Source organism: Rhinatrema bivittatum, chromosome 19 (genome assembly GCF_901001135.1).
Source record: "Rhinatrema bivittatum chromosome 19, aRhiBiv1.1, whole genome shotgun sequence".
Taxonomy (NCBI): Eukaryota; Metazoa; Chordata; class Amphibia; order Gymnophiona; family Rhinatrematidae; genus Rhinatrema; species Rhinatrema bivittatum.
This window is the reverse complement of record NC_042633.1, coordinates 31,343,951-31,362,938: the sequence shown is the minus strand read 5'-3', so window position 1 is coordinate 31,362,938 and position 18,988 is coordinate 31,343,951. Positions and strand designations below refer to the sequence as shown.

General features: G+C 47.7%; 1 protein-coding gene across 1 annotated transcript in view; it reads left to right on the top strand.

The window, feature by feature from the left end:
- Positions 1-18,113, top strand: part of IL4I1 (interleukin 4 induced 1) — a 30,347-nt gene extending 12,234 nt beyond the window's left edge. Inside the window, exons 6-8 of the mRNA XM_029584505.1 lie at positions 13,790-13,864; positions 15,854-15,990; positions 16,432-18,113. Coding sequence (XP_029440365.1) covers positions 13,790-13,864; positions 15,854-15,990; positions 16,432-17,185 — 966 coding nt within the window. The 3' untranslated portion in view covers positions 17,186-18,113. The remainder of the gene's footprint in view (positions 1-13,789; positions 13,865-15,853; positions 15,991-16,431) is intronic.
- Positions 18,114-18,988: the final 875 nt, after the last annotated feature.

Sequence of the window (18,988 nt, the reverse complement as noted above, 5' to 3'; positions counted from 1 at the left end):
TCTGGAAATGTGAGTGCGAGACAAGATCCAAATACATGCACACACTGCCCCAGGCTCTGATACTGGAAATGTGAGTGCGAGACAAGATCCAAATACATGCACACACTGCCCCAGGCTCTGATACTGGAAATGTGAGTGCGAGACAAGATCCAAATACATGCACACACTGCCCCAGGCTCTGATACTGGAAATGTGAGTGCGAGACAAGATCCAAATACATGCACACACTGCCCCAGGCTCTGATACTGGAAATGTGAGTGCGAGACAAGATCCAAATACATGCACACACTGCCCCAGGCTCTGATACTGGAAATGTGAGTGCGAGACAAGATCCAAATACATGCACACACTGCCCCAGGCTCTGATACTGGAAATGTGAGTGCGAGACAAGATCCAAATACATGCACACACTGCCCCAGGCTCTGATACTGGAAATGTGAGTGCGAGACAAGATCCAAATACATGCACACACTGCCCCAGGCTCTGATACTGGAAATGTGAGTGCGAGACAAGATCCAAATACATGCACACACTGCCCCAGGCTCTGATACTGGAAATGTGAGTGCGAGACAAGATCCAAATACATGCACACACTGCCCAGGCTCTGATACTGGAAATGTGAGTGCGAGACAAGATCCAAATACATGCACACACTGCCCCAGGCTCTGATACTGGAAATGTGAGTGCGAGACAAGATCCAAATACATGCACACACTGCCCCAGGCTCTGATACTGGAAATGTGAGTGCGAGACAAGATCCAAATACATGCACACACTGCCCCAGGCTCTGATACTGGAAATGTGAGTGCGAGACAAGATCCAAATACATGCACACACTGCCCCAGGCTCTGATACTGGAAATGTGAGTGCGAGACAAGATCCAAATACATGCACACACTGCCCCAGGCTCTGATACTGGAAATGTGAGTGCGAGACAAGATCCAAATACATGCACACACTGCCCCAGGCTCTGATACTGGAAATGTGAGTGCGAGACAAGATCCAAATACATGCACACACTGCCCCAGGCTCTGATACTGGAAATGTGAGTGCGAGACAAGATCCAAATACATGCACACACTGCCCCAGGCTCTGATACTGGAAATGTGAGTGCGAGACAAGATCCAAATACATGCACACACTGCCCCAGGCTCTGATACTGGAAATGTGAGTGCGAGACAAGATCCAAATACATGCACACACTGCCCCAGGCTCTGATACTGGAAATGTGAGTGCGAGACAAGATCCAAATACATGCACACACTGCCCCAGGCTCTGATACTGGAAATGTGAGTGCGAGACAAGATCCAATACATGCACACACTGCCCCAGGCTCTGATACTGGAAATGTGAGTGCGAGACAAGATCCAAATACATGCACACACTGCCCCAGGCTCTGATACTGGAAATGTGAGTGCGAGACAAGATCCAAATACATGCACACACTGCCCCAGGCTCTGATACTGGAAATGTGAGTGCGAGACAAGATCCAAATACATGCACACACTGCCCCAGGCTCTGATACTGGAAATGTGAGTGCGAGACAAGATCCAAATACATGCACACACTGCCCCAGGTTCTGATTCTGGAAATGTGAGTGCGAGACAAGATCCAAATACATGCACACACTGCCCCAGGTTCTGATTCTGGAAATGTGAGTGCGAGACAAGATCCAAATACATGCACACACTGCCCCCAGGCTTCTGATTCTGGAAATGTGAGTGCGAGACAAGATCCAAATACATGCACACACTGCCCCAGGCTCTGATATCTGGAAATGTGAGTGCGAGACAAGATCCAAATACATGCACACACTGCCCCAGGCTCTGATACTGGAAATGTGAGTGCGAGACAAGAATCCAAATACATGCACACACTGCCCCAGGCTCTGATACTGGAAATGTGAGTGCGAGACAAGATCCAAATACATGCACACACTGCCCCAGGCTCTGATACTGGAAATGTGAGTGCGAGACAAGATCCAAATACATGCACACACTGCCCCAGGCTCTGATACTGGAAATGTGAGTGCGAGACAAGATCCAAATACATGCACACACTGCCCCAGGCTCTGATTACTGGAAATGTGAGTGCGAGACAAGATCCAAATACATGCACACACTGCCCCAGGTTCTGATTCTGGAAATGTGAGTGCGAGACAAGATCCAAATACATGCACACACTGCCCCAGGTTCTGATTCTGGAAATGTGAGTGCGAGACAAGATCCAAATACATGCACACACTGCCCCAGGTTCTGATTCTGGAAATGTGAGTGCGAGACAAGATCCAAATACATGCACACACTGCCCCAGGTCTCTGATTCTGGAAATGTGAGTGCGAGACAAGATCCAAATACATGCACACACTGCCCCAGGCTCTGATTCTGGAAATGTGAGTGCGAGACAAGATCCAAATACATGCACACACTGCCCCAGGCTCTGATACTGGAAATGTGAGTGCGAGACAAGATCCAAATACATGCACACACTGCCCCAGGCTCTGATTACTGGAAATGTGAGTGCGAGACCAAGATCCAAATACATGCACACACTTGCCCCAGGCTCTTGATACTGGAAATGTGAGTGCGAGACAAGATCCAAATACATGCACACACTGCCCAGGCTCTGATACTGGAAATGTGAGTGCGAGACAAGATCCAAATACATGCACCACTGCCCCAGGCGCTGATTACTGGAAATGTGAGTGCGAGACAAGATCCAAATACATGCACACACTGCCCCAGGCTCTGATACTGGAAATGTTAGTGCGAGACAAGATCCAAATACATGCACACACTGCCCCAGGCTCTGATACTGGAAATGTGAGTGCGAGACAAGATCCAAATACATGCACACACTGCCCCAAGGTCTGATTACTGGAAATGTGAGTGGCGAGACAAGATCCCCAAATACATGCACACACTGCCCCAGGCTCTGATACTGGAAATGTGAGTGCGAGACAAGATCCAAATACATGCACACACTGCCCCAGGCTCTGATACTGGAAATGTGAGTGCGAGACAAGATCCAAATACATGCACCACATGCCCCAGGCTCTGATACTGGAAATGTGAGTGCGAGACAAGATCCAAATACATGCACACACTGCCCCAGGCTCTGATACTGGAAATGTGAGTGCGAGACAAGATCCAAATACATGCACACACTGCCCCAGGTTCTGATTACTGGAAATGTGAGTGCGAGACAAGATCCAAATACATGCACACACTGCCCCAGGCTCTGATACTGGAAATGTGAGTGCGAGACAAGATCCAAATACATGCACACACTGCCCAGGCTCTGATACTGGAAATGTGAGTGCGAGACAAGATCCAAATACATGCACACACTGCCCCAGGCTCTGATACTGGAAATGTGAGTGCGAGACAAGATCCAAATACATGCACACACTGCCCCAGGCTCTGATACTGGAAATGTGAGTGCGAGACAAGATCCAAATCATGCACACACTGCCCCAGGCTCTGATACTGGAAATGTGAGTGCGAGACAAGATCCAAATACATGCACACACTGCCCCAGGCTCTGATACTGGAAATGTGAGTGCGAGACAAGATCCAAATACATGCACACACTGCCCCAGGCTCTGATACTGGAAATGTGTTGCGAGACAATCCAAATACATGCACACACTGCCCCAGGCTCTGATACTGGAAATGTGAGTGCGAGACAAGATCCAAATACATGCACACACTGCCCCAGGCTCTGATACTGGAAATGTGAGTGCGAGACAAGATCCAATACATGCACACACTGCCCCAGGCTCTGATTCTGGAAATGTGCGAGACAAGATCCAAATACATGCACACACTGCCCCAGGCTTGATACTGGAAATGTGAGTGAGAGACAAGATCCAATACATGCACACACTGCCCCAGGCTCTGATACTGGAAATGTGAGTGCGAGACGAGACATAGATCCAAATACATGCACACACTGCCCCAGGCTCTGATTACTGGAAATGTGAGTGCGAGACAAGATCCAAATACATGCACACACTGCCCCAGGCTCTGATACTGGAAATGTGAGTGCGAGACAAGATCCAAATACATGCACACACTGCCCCAGGCTCTGATACTGGGAATGTGAGTGCGAGACAAGATCCAAATACATGCACACACTGCCCCAGGGCTCTGATACTGGAAATGTGGAGTGCGAGACAAGATCCAAATACATGCACACACTGCCCCAGGCTCTGATACTGGAAATGTGAGTGCGAGACAAGATCCAAATACATGCACACACTGCCCCAGGCTCTGATACTGGAATGTGAGTGCGAGACAAGATCCAATACATGCACACACTGCCCCAGGCTCTGATACTGGAAATGTGAGTGCGAGACAAGATCCAAATACATGCACACACTGCCCCGGCTCTGATACTGGAAATGTGAGTGCGAGACAAGATCCAAATACATGCACCACTGCCCCAGGCTCTCTGATACTGGAAATGTGGTGCGAGACAAGATCCAAATACATGCACACACTGCCCCAGCTTGATACTGGAAATGTGAGTGCGAGACAAGATCCAAATACATGCACCACTGCCCCAGGCTCTGATACTGAAATGGAGTGCGAGACAAGATCCAAATACATGCACACACTGCCCCAGGCTCTGATACTGGAAATGTGAGTGCGAGACAAAGATCCAAAATACATGCACACTGCCCCAGGCTCTGTACTGGAAATGTGAGTGCGAGACAAGATCCAAATACATCACAACTGCCCAGGCTCTGATACTGGAATGTGAGTGCGAGACAAGATCCAAATACATGCACACACTGCCCCAGGCTCTGATACTGGAAATGTGAGTGCGAACAAGATCCAAATACATGCACACACTGCCCCAGGCTCTGATACTGGAACTGTGAGTGCGAGACAAGATCCAAATACATGCACCACTGCCCCAGGCTCTGATACTGGAAATGTGAGTGCGAGAGATCCAAATACATGCACACACTGCCCCAGGCTGATACTGGAAATGTGAGTGCGAGACAAGATCCAAATACATGCACGCACTGCCCCAGGCTCTGATACTGGAAATGTGAGTGCGAGACAAGATCCAAATACATGCACACACTGCCCCAGGCTCTGATACTGGAAATGTGAGTGCGAGACAAGATCCAAATACATGCACACACTGCCCCAGGCTCTGATACTGGAAATGTGAGTGCGAGACAAGATCCAAATACATGCACACACTGCCCCAGGCTCTGATACTGGAAATGTGAGTGCGAGACAAGATCCAAATACATGCACACACTGCCCCAGGCTCTGATACTGGAAATGTGAGTGCGAGACAAGATCCAAATACATGCACACACTGCCCCAGGCTCTGATACTGGAAATGTGAGTGCGAGACAAGATCCAAATACATGCACACACTGCCCCAGGCTCTGATACTGGAAATGTGAGTGCGAGACAAGATCCAAATACATGCACCACACTGCCCCAGGCTCTGATACTGAAATGTGAGTGCGAGGACAAGATCCAAATACATGCACACACTGCCCCAGGCTCTGATACTGGAAATGTGAGTGCGAGACAAGATCCAAATACATGCACACACTGCCCCAGGCTCTGATACTGGAAATGTGGAGTGCGAGACAAGATCCAAATACATGCCACACACTGCCCCAGGCTCTGATACTGGAAATGTGAGTGCGAGACAAGATCCAAATACATGCACACACTGCCCCAGGTTCTGATTCTGGAAATGTGAGTGCGAGACAAGATCCAAATACATGCACACACTGCCCCAGGTTCTGATTCTGGAAATGTGAGTGCGAGACAAGATCCAATACATGCACACACTGCCCCAGGTTCTGATTCTGGAAAATGTGAGTGCGAGACAAGATCCAAATACATGCACACACTGCCCCAGGCTCTGATTCTGGAAATGTGAGTGCGAGACAAGATCCAAATACATGCACACACTGCCCAGGCTCTGATACTGGAAATGTGAGTGCGAGACAAGATCCAAATACATGCACACACTGCCCCAGGCTCTGATACTGGAAATGTGAGTGCGAGACAAGATCCAAATACATGCACACACTGCCCCAGGCTTGATTCTGGAAATGTGAGTGCGAGACAAGATCCAAATACATGCACACACTGCCCCAGGCTCTGATACTGGAAATGTGAGTGCGAGACAAGATCCAAATACATACACACACTGCCCCAGGTTCTGATACTGGAAATGTGAGTGCGAGACAAGATCCAAATACATGCACACACTGGCCCCAGGTTCGTGATTCTGGAAATGTGAGTGCGAGACAAGATCCAAATACATGCACACACTGCCCCAGGTTCTGATTCTGGAAATGTGAGTGCGAGACAAGATCCAAATACATGCACACACTGCCCAGGTTCTGATTCTGGAAATGTGAGTGCGAGACAAGATCCAAATACATGCACACACTGCCCCAGGCTCTGATTCTGGAAATGTGAGTGCGAGACAAGATCCAAATACATGCACACACTGCCCCAGGCTCTGATACTGGAAATGTGAGTGCGAGACAAGATCCAAATACATGCACACACTGCCCCAGGCTCTGATACTGGAAAATGTGAGTGCGAGACAAGATCCAATACATGCACACACTGCCCCAGGCTCTGATACTGGAAATGTGAGTGCGAGACAAGATCCAAATACATGCACACACTGCCCCAGGCTCTGATACTGGAAATGTGAGTGCGAGACAAGATCCAAATACATGCACACACTGCCCCAGGCTCTGATACTGGAAATGTGAGTGCGAGACAAGATCCAAATACATGCACACACTGCCCCAGGCTCTGATACTGGAAATGTGAGTGCGAGACAAGATCCAAATACATGCACACACTGCCCCAGGCTCTGATACTGGAAATGTGAGTGCGAGACAAGATCCAAATACATGCACACACTGCCCCAGGCTCTGATACTGGAAATGTGAGTGCGAGACAAGATCCAAATACATGCACACACTGCCCCAGGCTTCTGATTACTGGAAATGTGAGTGCGAGACAAGATCCAAATACATGCACACACTGCCCCAGGCTCTGATACTGGAAATGTGAGTGCGAGACAAGATCCAAATACATGCACACACTGCCCCAGGCTCTGATACTGGAAATGTGAGTGCGAGACAAGATCCAAATACATGCACACACTGCCCCAGGCTCTGATACTGGAAATGTGAGTGCGAGACAAGATCCAAATACATGCACACACTGCCCCAGGCTCTGATACTGGAAATGTGAGTGCGAGACAAGATCCAAATACATGCACACACTGCCCCAGGCTCTGATACTGGAAATGTGAGTGCGAGACAAGATCCAAATACATGCACACACTGCCCCAGGCTCTGATACTGGAAATGTGAGTGCGAGACAAGATCCAAATACATGCACACACTGCCCCAGGCTTCTGATTACTGGAAATGTGAGTGCGAGACAAGATCCAAATACATGCACACACTGCCCCAGGCTCTGATACTGGAAATGTGAGTGCGAGACAAGATCCAAATACATGCACACACTGCCCCAGGCTCTGATACTGGAAATGTGAGTGCGAGACAAGATCCAAATACATGCACACACTGCCCCAGGCTCTGATACTGGAAACTGTGAGTGCGAGACAAGATCCAAATACATGCACACACTGCCCCAGGCTCTGATACTGGAAATGTGAGTGCGAGACAAGATCCAAATACATGCACACACTGCCCCAGGCTCTGATACTGGAAATGTGAGTGCGAGACAAGATCCAAATACATGCACACACTGCCCCAGGCTCTGATACTGGAAATGTGAGTGCGAGACAAGATCCAAATACATGCACACACTGCCCCAGGCTCTGATACTGGAAATGTGAGTGCGAGACAAGATCCAAATACATGCACACACTGCCCCAGGCTCTGATACTGGAAATTGTGAGTGCGAGACAAGATCCAAATACCTGCACACACTGCCCCAGGCTCTGATACTGGAAATGTGAGTGCGAGACAAGATCCAAATACATGCACACACTGCCCCAGGCTCTGATACTGGAAATGTGAGTGCGAGACAAGATCCAAATACATGCACACACTGCCCCAGGCTCTGATACTGGAAATGTGAGTGGCGAGGACAAGATCCAAATACATGCACACACTGCCCCAGGCTCTGATACTGGAAATGTGAGTGCGAGACAAGATCCAAATACATGCACACACTGCCCCAGGCTCTGATACTGGAAATGTGAGTGCGAGACAAGATCCAAATACATGCACACACTGCCCAGGCTCTGATACTGGAAATGTGAGTGCGAGACAAGATCCAAATACATGCACACACTGCCCCAGGCTCTGATACTGGAAATGTGAGTGCGAGACAAGATCCAAATACATGCATCACACTGCCCCAGGCTCTGATACTGGAATGTGACCCCGTGCGAGACAAGATCCAAATACATGCACACACTGCCCCAGGCCTCTGATACTGGAAATGTGAGTGCGAGACAAGATCCAAATACATGCACACACTGCCCCAGGCTCTGATACTGGAAATGTGATGCGAGACAAGATCCCAAATACATGCACACACTGCCCCAGGTTCTGATTCTGGAAATGTGAGTGCGAGACAAGATCCAAATACATGCACACACTGCCCCCAGGTTCTGAATTCTGGAAATGTGAGTGCGAGACAAGATCCAAATACATGCACACACTGCCCCAGGTTCTGATTCTGGAAATGTGAGTGCGAGACAAGATCCAAATACATGCACACACTGCCCCAGGCTCTGATTCTGGAAATGTGAGTGCGAGACAAGATCCAATACATGCACCACACTGCCCCAGGCTCTGATACTGGAAATGTGAGTGCGAGACAAGATCCAAATACATGCACACACTGCCCCAGGCTCTGATACTGGAAATGTGAGTGCGAGACAAGATCCAAATACATGCACACACTGCCCCAGGCTCTGATTCTGGAAATGTGAGTGCGAGAACAAGATCCAAATACATGCACACACTGCCCCAGGCTCTGATACTGGAAATGTGAGTGCGAGACAAGATCCAAATACATGCACACACTGCCCCAGGCTCTGATACTGGAAATGTGAGTGCGAGACAAGATCCAAATACATGCACACACTGCCCCAGGTTCTGATTCTGGAAATGTGAGTGCGAGACAAGATCCAAATACATGCACACACTGCCCCAGGTTCTGATTCTGGAAATGTGAGTGCGAGACAAGATCCAAATACATGCACACACTGCCCCAGGTTCTGATTCTGGAAATGTGAGTGCGAGACAAGATCCAAATACATGCACACACTGCCCCAGGTTCTGATTCTGGAAATGTGAGTGCGAGACAAGATCCAAATACATGCACACACTGCCCCAGGCTCTGATTCTGGAAATGTGAGTGCGAGACAAGATCCAAATACATGCACACACTGCCCCAGGCTTCTGATACTGTGAATGTGAGTGCGAGACAAGATCCAAATACATGCACACACTGCCCCAGGCTCTGATACTGGAAATGTGAGTGCGAGACAAGATCCAAATACATGCACACACTGCCCCAGGCTCTGATACTGGAAATGTGAGTGCGAGACAAGATCCAAATACATGCACACACTGCCCCAGGCTCTGATACTGGAAATGTGAGTGCGAGACAAGATCCAAATACATGCACACCACTGCCCAGGCTCTGATACTGGAAATGTGAGTGCGAGACAAGATCCAAATACATGCACACACTGCCCCAGGCTCTGATACTGGAAATGTGAGTGCGAGACAAGATCCAAATACATGCACACACTGCCCCAGGCTCTGATACTGGAAATGTGAGTGCGAGACAAGATCCAAATACATGCACACACTGCCCCAGGTTCTGATTCTGGAAATGTGAGTGCGAGACAAGATCCAAATACATGCACACACTGCCCCAGGCTCTGATACTGGAAATGTGAGTGCGAGACAAGATCCAAATACATGCACACACTGCCCCAGGCTCTGATACTGGAAATGTGAGTGCGAGACAAGATCCAAATACATGCACACACTGCCCCAGGCTCTGATACTGGAAATGTGAGTGCGAGACAAGATCCAAATACATGCACACACTGCCCCAGGCTCTGATACTGGAAATGTGAGTGCGAGACAAGATCCAAATACATGCACACACTGCCCCAGGCTCTGATACTGGAAATGTGAGTGCGAGACAAGATCCAAATACATGCACACACTGCCCCAGGCTCTGATACTGGAAATGTGAGTGCGAGACAAGATCCAAATACATGCACACACTGCCCCAGGTTCTGATTCTGGAAATGTGAGTGCGAGACAAGATCCAAATACATGCACACACTGCCCCAGGCTCTGATACTGGAAATGTGAGTGCGAGACAAGATCCAAATACATGCACACACTGCCCCAGGCTCTGATACTGGAAATGTGAGTGCGAGACAAGATCCAAATACATGCACACACTGCCCCAGGCTCTGATACTGGAAATGTGAGTGCGAGACAAGATCCAAATACATGCACACACTGCCCCAGGCTCTGATACTGGAAATGTGAGTGCGAGACAAGATCCAAATACATGCACACACTGCCCCAGGCTCTGATACTGGAAATGTGAGTGCGAGACAAGATCCAAATACATGCACACACTGCCCCAGGCTCTGATACTGGAAATGTGAGTGCGAGACAAGATCCAAATACATGCACACACTGCCCCAGGCTCTGATACTGGAAATGTGAGTGCGAGACAAGATCCAAATACATGCACACACTGCCCCAGGCTCTGATACTGGAAATGTGAGTGCGAGACAAGATCCAAATACATGCACACACTGCCCCAGGCTCTGATACTGGAAATGTGAGTGCGAGACAAGATCCAAATACATGCACACACTGCCCCAGGCTCTGATACTGGAAATGTGAGTGCGAGACAAGATCCAAATACATGCACACACTGCCCCAGGCTCTGATACTGGAAATGTGAGTGCGAGACAAGATCCAAATACATGCACACACTGCCCCAGGCTCTGATACTGGAAATGTGAGTGCGAGACAAGATCCAAATACATGCACACACTGCCCCAGGCTCTGATACTGGAAATGTGAGTGCGAGACAAGATCCAAATACATGCACACACTGCCCCAGGCTCTGATACTGGAAATGTGAGTGCGAGACAAGATCCAAATACATGCACACACTGCCCCAGGCTCTGATACTGGAAATGTGAGTGCGAGACAAGATCCAAATACATGCACCACACTGCCCCAGGCTCTGATACTGGAAATGTGAGTGCGAGACAAGATCCAAATACATGCACACACTGCCCCAGGCTCTGATACTGGAAATGTGAGTGCGAGACAAGATCCAAATACATGCACACACTGCCCCAGGCTCTGATACTGGAAATGTGAGTGCGAGACAAGATCCAAATACATGCACACACTGCCCCAGGCTCTGATACTGGAAATGTGAGTGCGAGACAAGATCCAAATACATGCACACACTGCCCCAGGTTCTGATTCTGGAAATGTGAGTGCGAGACAAGATCCAAATACATGCACACACTGCCCCAGGTTCTGATTCTGGAAATGTGAGTGCGAGACAAGATCCAAATACATGCACACACTGCCCCAGGTTCTGATTCTGGAAATGTGAGTGCGAGACAAGATCCAAATACATGCACACACTGCCCCAGGCTCTGATTCTGGAAATGTGAGTGCGAGACAAGATCCAAATACATGCACACACTGCCCCAGGCTCTGATACTGGAAATGTGAGTGCGAGACAAGATCCAAATACATGCACACACTGCCCAGGCTCTGATACTGGAAATGTGAGTGCGAGACAAGATCCAAATACATGCACACACTGCCCCAGGCTCTGATTCTGGAAATGTGAGTGCGAGACAAGATCCAAATACATGCACACACTGCCCCAGGCTCTGATACTGGAAATGTGAGTGCGAGACAAGATCCAAATACATGCACACACTGCCCCAGGCTCTGATACTGGAAATGTGAGTGCGAGACAAGATCCAAATACATGCACACACTGCCCCAGGTTCTGATTCTGGAAATGTGAGTGCGAGACAAGATCCAAATACATGCACACACTGCCCCAGGTTCTGATTCTGGAAATGTGAGTGCGAGACAAGATCCAAATACATGCACACACTGCCCCAGGTTCTGATTCTGGAAATGTGAGTGCGAGACAAGATCCAAATACATGCACACACTGCCCCAGGTTCTGATTCTGGAAATGTGAGTGCGAGACAAGATCCAAATACATGCACACACTGCCCCAGGCTCTGATTCTGGAAATGTGAGTGCGAGACAAGATCCAAATACATGCACACACTGCCCCAGGCTCTGATACTGGAAATGTGAGTGCGAGACAAGATCCAAATACATGCACACACTGCCCCAGGCTCTGATACTGGAAATGTGAGTGCGAGACAAGATCCAAATACATGCACACACTGCCCCAGGCTCTGATACTGGAAATGTGAGTGCGAGACAAGATCCAAATACATGCACACACTGCCCCAGGCTCTGATACTGGAAATGTGAGTGCGAGACAAGATCCAAATACATGCACACACTGCCCCAGGCTCTGATACTGGAAATGTGAGTGCGAGACAAGATCCAAATACATGCACACACTGCCCCAGGCTCTGATACTGGAAATGTGAGTGCGAGACAAGATCCAAATACATGCACACACTGCCCCAGGCTCTGATACTGGAAATGTGAGTGCGAGACAAGATCCAAATACATGCACACACTGCCCCAGGTTCTGATTCTGGAAATGTGAGTGCGAGACAAGATCCAAATACATGCACACACTGCCCCAGGCTCTGATACTGGAAATGTGAGTGCGAGACAAGATCCAAATACATGCACACACTGCCCCAGGCTCTGATACTGGAAATGTGAGTGCGAGACAAGATCCAAATACATGCACACACTGCCCCAGGCTCTGATACTGGAAATGTGAGTGCGAGACAAGATCCAAATACATGCACACACTGCCCCAGGCTCTGATACTGGAAATGTGAGTGCGAGACAAGATCCAAATACATGCACACACTGCCCCAGGCTCTGATACTGGAAATGTGAGTGCGAGACAAGATCCAAATACATGCACACACTGCCCCAGGCTCTGATACTGGAAATGTGAGTGCGAGACAAGATCCAAATACATGCACACACTGCCCCAGGTTCTGATTCTGGAAATGTGAGTGCGAGACAAGATCCAAATACATGCACACACTGCCCCAGGCTCTGATACTGGAAATGTGAGTGCGAGACAAGATCCAAATACATGCACACACTGCCCCAGGCTCTGATACTGGAAATGTGAGTGCGAGACAAGATCCAAATACATGCACACACTGCCCCAGGCTCTGATACTGGAAATGTGAGTGCGAGACAAGATCCAAATACATGCACACACTGCCCCAGGCTCTGATACTGGAAATGTGAGTGCGAGACAAGATCCAAATACATGCACACACTGCCCCAGGCTCTGATACTGGAAATGTGAGTGCGAGACAAGATCCAAATACATGCACACACTGCCCCAGGCTCTGATTCTGGAAATGTGAGTGCGAGACAAGATCCAAATACATGCACACACTGCCCCAGGTTCTGATTCTGGAAATAGTTTATCACTGTGGGAGAGGTTCCCTGCCTCTGAGGTACGCACACATATACACAGATTGAATTTTCTTTACTGATTTGATCACTAAAATGACTTTTTTGTGTTTACAGGTTATAGAAGATCTGAAAGTCTCTAACTACAGCTGCCAGAAAGTTCTGGAGAAATATGACTCCTATTCTGTAATGGTGATGGTCAACTTCCTTCATGATTCTTGTTTATATCTGTATCTATATTAAGAGATAACCACAAGAGATTCTGTCCAGGTTGCTCAGGGTATTTCCTCTTTTAATGGTGGCATGAGGGCAGAGCTGTTGGGGGAACCCAGGTTCCGAATGGACACTTCCTCTGTCCTGGGGTTGTTTTTTAACACTCTCTCCTGGTGCATTCTGGGACCTGCCATTTTTATGTCAAATGGAAAAAAAGCAGAGAATACAAATCCCACAAGGCACTGTGATATGAGTTAAAAAAAAACCCAAAACAGGACCTGCTCAAAAGTCTCCCTCTAGGAATAGAGTAACTCTGCATTTCTGGGTTTGTGTGCTGCCTAGTCCTGAGTGATATCTCAGTCTTTGAGAGGCATCTTAGACGAGCTCTGAATCAGCAAGTCAACACACAAAATCCCAAAACAGGAAGTGATGTCATTGGAAGGCGAGCAGAAACCTGACATTTGAAATAAAATTCACTGTATGGCACATGTGCCAATAATGGCCAGTGTTTCAGTCCTAATGATCTGGACCGTCATCAAGTTGTTAGGCCTAAATATTGGACATTATGGATACTTTTCAGCAGATTTTTGTCTGCATTTTATTTTATGTACCAGGCTTCTCTTTTTTTATTTTTTTGACTCTTCTTTGGGCTGACACCATTTGATTTATGTGAAGAAACATCTCAGGAAGTTTCTGGTCTAGTAGCAACTTGGATAAAAGGAAGCTTCCTTTCAGTTGAGCTATAGAAGCTTGGTTATCTTTTCTCAGATGCAATTCTCTTTCACCACTAGAGGAGGTTTTGTTTTATTATACGTTTGATTCATTAGCTGCCTCAAACCTTTTGTGACGAGTGCGGTTTATAAGAACATAAGAAGTTGCCATACCGGGTCAGACCGAGGGTCCATCAAGCCCAGCATTCTGTTTCCAACAGAGGCCAATCCAGGCCATAAGAACCTGGCAATTACCCAAACACTAAGAAGATCCCATGCTACTAATGCCAGCAATAGCAGTGGCTATTCCCTAAGTCAACTTGATTAATAAAAGTTTATGGACTTCTCCAGACACTTGTCCAACCTTTTTTTAAACCCAGCTACACTAACTGCCTTAACCACATCCTCTGGCAATGAATTCCAGAGCTTAATTGTGCATTGAATGAAAAATAATTTTCTCCAATTTGTTTTAAATGTGCTACTTGCTAACATTGTGTGCCCCCCAGTCCTATTATTTCAGTAAATAACCGATTCGCATTTACCCGTTCTAGACTTCTCATTATTTTATAGACCTCTATCATATCCCCCCTCAGCCGTCTCATCTCCAAGCTGAAAAGTCCTAACCTCTTTAGTCTTTCCTCATAGGGCAGCCGTTACATGCCACTAATTACTTTCATCATCCTTTTCTGTACTTTTTCCAGGGCAACTATATCTTTTTTATTTCATTTTGCAAGGAAACTCCTGTCAACAAAGGATATTTTCTGCAGTGACAAATTTCTCTTTTTGCTTTGGCGTTCCTTAATTGCCACTAGGGAGGAGCAGAGAGAACAGGGACGATCCTGTCCTGTTTCAGGATATCATGAGGAAGTCTGTCACTGCCTTGGGTCAGTAGAGCCCAGTTCCAGTTGTAGATTGTTCCTTGACAGCGGAGGCTTTAGTGTAAATAAAATCGAGACAGTGGGGTGGGAAATATCTCCAGCTTCTTGGCATTTAAGAACTATAATCTTGAAACATTTTCTTACTTCACCAGTGTCTCTCTATGGTGCTAGGTAGTGTGTGTGCGCTTGTGCATGTATGTGTATGAAGAGTATTCTAGGATTTATAAGCCATGTATGAGTTCCTCTCATGCATGGAAGTGATGTTAGCTCACTGGCTGCTGACCCCATGGTGAACGTTTGTGGTTTTCTGAGTTCAATGCTATGCTCAGCTAGTTGTACACCAGGTCCTGATGGCTCTCTGTTTATGTTCTTTCGACCAGGAATATTTCATGAAGGAGTCAAACCTGAGCCGGGAAGCGGTTCGGATGATCGGAGACCTGATGAACGCAGAGACCTTCTTTTTCATCTCTTTCACAGAGATGCTGCGAATCCAAAATGACATCAGAGATAATGTTAGGTAGAGAATCTCATGGAGAGTCATTGGCTTCCATTTCTTTCTTGAAATACTAATTATGTGCTTAATGGGTTTTCTCTCCTCTGTCTGACCTCGCTTGTTATGCCTTCCCAATGGCTTTCATCAGGGCTCTATCATGCACGGTCTCCATCTTGAGCTCATCAGGGAACATGCTTGGCCTCTCTCTCTTTATGCTTCCCATCTTGCTCTCCTTGATTTCTAAAATCACAGCCTCTTATGGCTACTGATTGCAGGGTCCATGCACACAAATATTTATGAAATGGGAGAACCATTTTTCAAAAAGCCATGTAAAGCAGGCAAAACATATTTTGTCCACATAGATCGGCTGTCTGGAAATTAACTTTTCTCTACATATTCACCACATACTGAATCTTCTTGCTAGTGCTGCTGCTTGATGTCAACCCATTTGCCCTCCTCTGCCAGGTACTTCGAGATTGCGGGTGGCATGGACAGCCTCCCCCGGGCCTTCTACCAGGAGCTGCACGGCCCTGTCCAGCTACGCTCCCAAGCACTGAGGATCGAGCAGACGGCAAGGAACGTAACACTTTTCTACCACCATAAGGGCCAGCTTCTCAGCATCAGCGGAGACCATCTCCTTCTCACCACCACAGCCAAGGCAGCCTGCATGGTTGAGTTCCACCCGCCGCTGTCCCCAGCCAAGACCCATGCCTTGCGTTCTGTTCACTATTCCAGTTCCACCAAGATCTTCCTGGGTTTCCATCAGCGTTTCTGGGAGGATGAGTGGATCCAGGGCGGGAAGTCCATCACTGACCGCCCCTCCAGACTTATCTACTACCCCACCCACAGCTTTCCAAATGCCAGCGGAGGGGTGCTCTTAGCTTCCTACACCTGGTCTGATGACTCTAAGCTCTTCCTGGGGCTCAGCGACCAGGACTGCTTGCAGGTGGCGCTGGACGACCTGGCTCTTATTCACGGAGACCGAGTCCGGGCCCTTTGGGATGGGACAGGACTGGTGAAGAAGTGGAGCCTGGACCCTCACAGCCAGGGGGCATTTGCTGCCTTCACGCCCTACCAGACAAAAGATTTTGCTCTTGAGTTGTTCCGAAGTGAGGGACGGGTCCACTTTGCTGGGGAGCATACGGCCCTGCCTCATGGCTGGGTGGAAACATCCATGAAATCAGCTCTGAGAGCAGCAAGGAACATCCACAAAGCATAGGGAGGGTCCCCAGCTGGTTCTAAGCTTTTCATTTGTCAGTTCAGCCTGATGCAGCTCCCTCGTTTTAGCTTCAGTCCTTGCACAGACTTGTCCTGACTTTCTTATGTGACATTGCGAGTTACAAGTCCATGCATACAACAGGGGGCTTGTTCTGAAGAAACGGGGCCAGATGGTCACCCTTTGCACATGAGATGCTGCTGTAGAGAGTATAATGTAGGGGCCAAATGGGGTGAGGCCTTGCTGAGATCAATTTTTCATTCGGTCTGTAAAGGGCTAGCTCTCTGCTCTGGGTTCTGGGCCTTAGTTCTGAAGTCTCCGAGGCCAGTAACTATTTCTATCACAAATGTTATCATGTGTCATGTTCCGCTAACCAGCGTTTCTCAGCCTTTACCGCATGCTCAATAACGTCATGTGGGCTCTGAGTCAACCCTCCTCCACGTTTTCCTTTATAAAGTGTAATAATTTAATTAGTTCAATCAGGCTAATGAGCAGACATATATAAAAGTAGAGAACCTCTATGAATCTTCTCCCCTTTGGCAGTGGTGATCATTGTGTGTCTTCATTCAAAAGCCTTTTTTTTTTTTGGAATTTATATAGGTTCATTTTTCTTTCCATTTGTACCTTAATCCTTAAAGCAGTAAAAAATAGAATCATCTTAATGTCATAAAATGCAAATGAACACTAATGGCAAATTCCACATGGTGGGAACAAAATACGGGAGGCCCAAGATAGTCTACTGGACTATGAAAGGGGCTTGAAAGGAGCAATGCTTTTTTTTTTCCTTTTAAAAGGTCTACTTTTAGAGCTCTGATGTTCGATAATTGTTTACTGTTTGTGGTTCTCTGTCATTATGCATTGTACATGTTACACTGCGTACCGATGAAGACAGAGTTTGCTGACTAAAGGAAAGTGCAATGAATAAACCTCACTTAAGGGAAACAGACACTGCTCAAGTTTTATGGGCAAAATGTTTTAAATAATGTTCTAGAGTACAATATGCTAAGGGATGAGAACTGAGTTTTTTTTTTCTTTTCCCCTGTTAACTTTTGTTTAAATTCAGTCGCAATCCATGAACCTGCAGGCAAGGAGGTACTGTGGGGTGGATTTCTTTTGGCTATCGGGGGTTAAGTACTTGTGAATTTTTCCCCTTCCCCTTTTCCTCCTTCTACTTTTTGGAGTTTACATTATGTGTCATGTTTGAATGAATGTGTATGTTACATGTTTACGCATATACAAGTGAGCGTTTGTGTTGAACTTGGACGTAGAAGCATGATGGCAGCTGCTCATCCATACCTCCAGCTTTAGGATCCTTACCACTTCCGTTTCCTGAGGAATGCTAGAAGGGGGCAGGTGTTGGGGACCTGGGGCAGGGCGGACACGATATTACTGTTCATGTGGGGAGCAGGAGTGTCCATTAAAGAAGCCTCTTTTTAAGGTGATGCAACAATCTCTGTTGCTTTCTGCCTGATGCTTCTTGGAAAGGTCTCAATGCTGCAAACAGTTGTTGCGAACCCCGGCACTTTTTATGAAATCTTGGTAACATTTGGAAAGTTCTGTAAGTGCAATCAGATCTCCTCGACTCTCTGGAGCCCTTCCGGACCTGACTTTTCTTTTGGGAGAGGATGCGAGCAGTAGGGCCCGATGCACCCGCCGCCCTCCCTCGGTGATTGAATTAACCACCTGCTGCCCTGTCCTCTCTCATGGGTAAACGTTAATTGGCTTCAGTGAGACTCGGTTGATGTCAGGATTCCTCAGAGGGAGGTGGAAATGTACCCATAAGATGCTTAACCTACTGTATGCGCC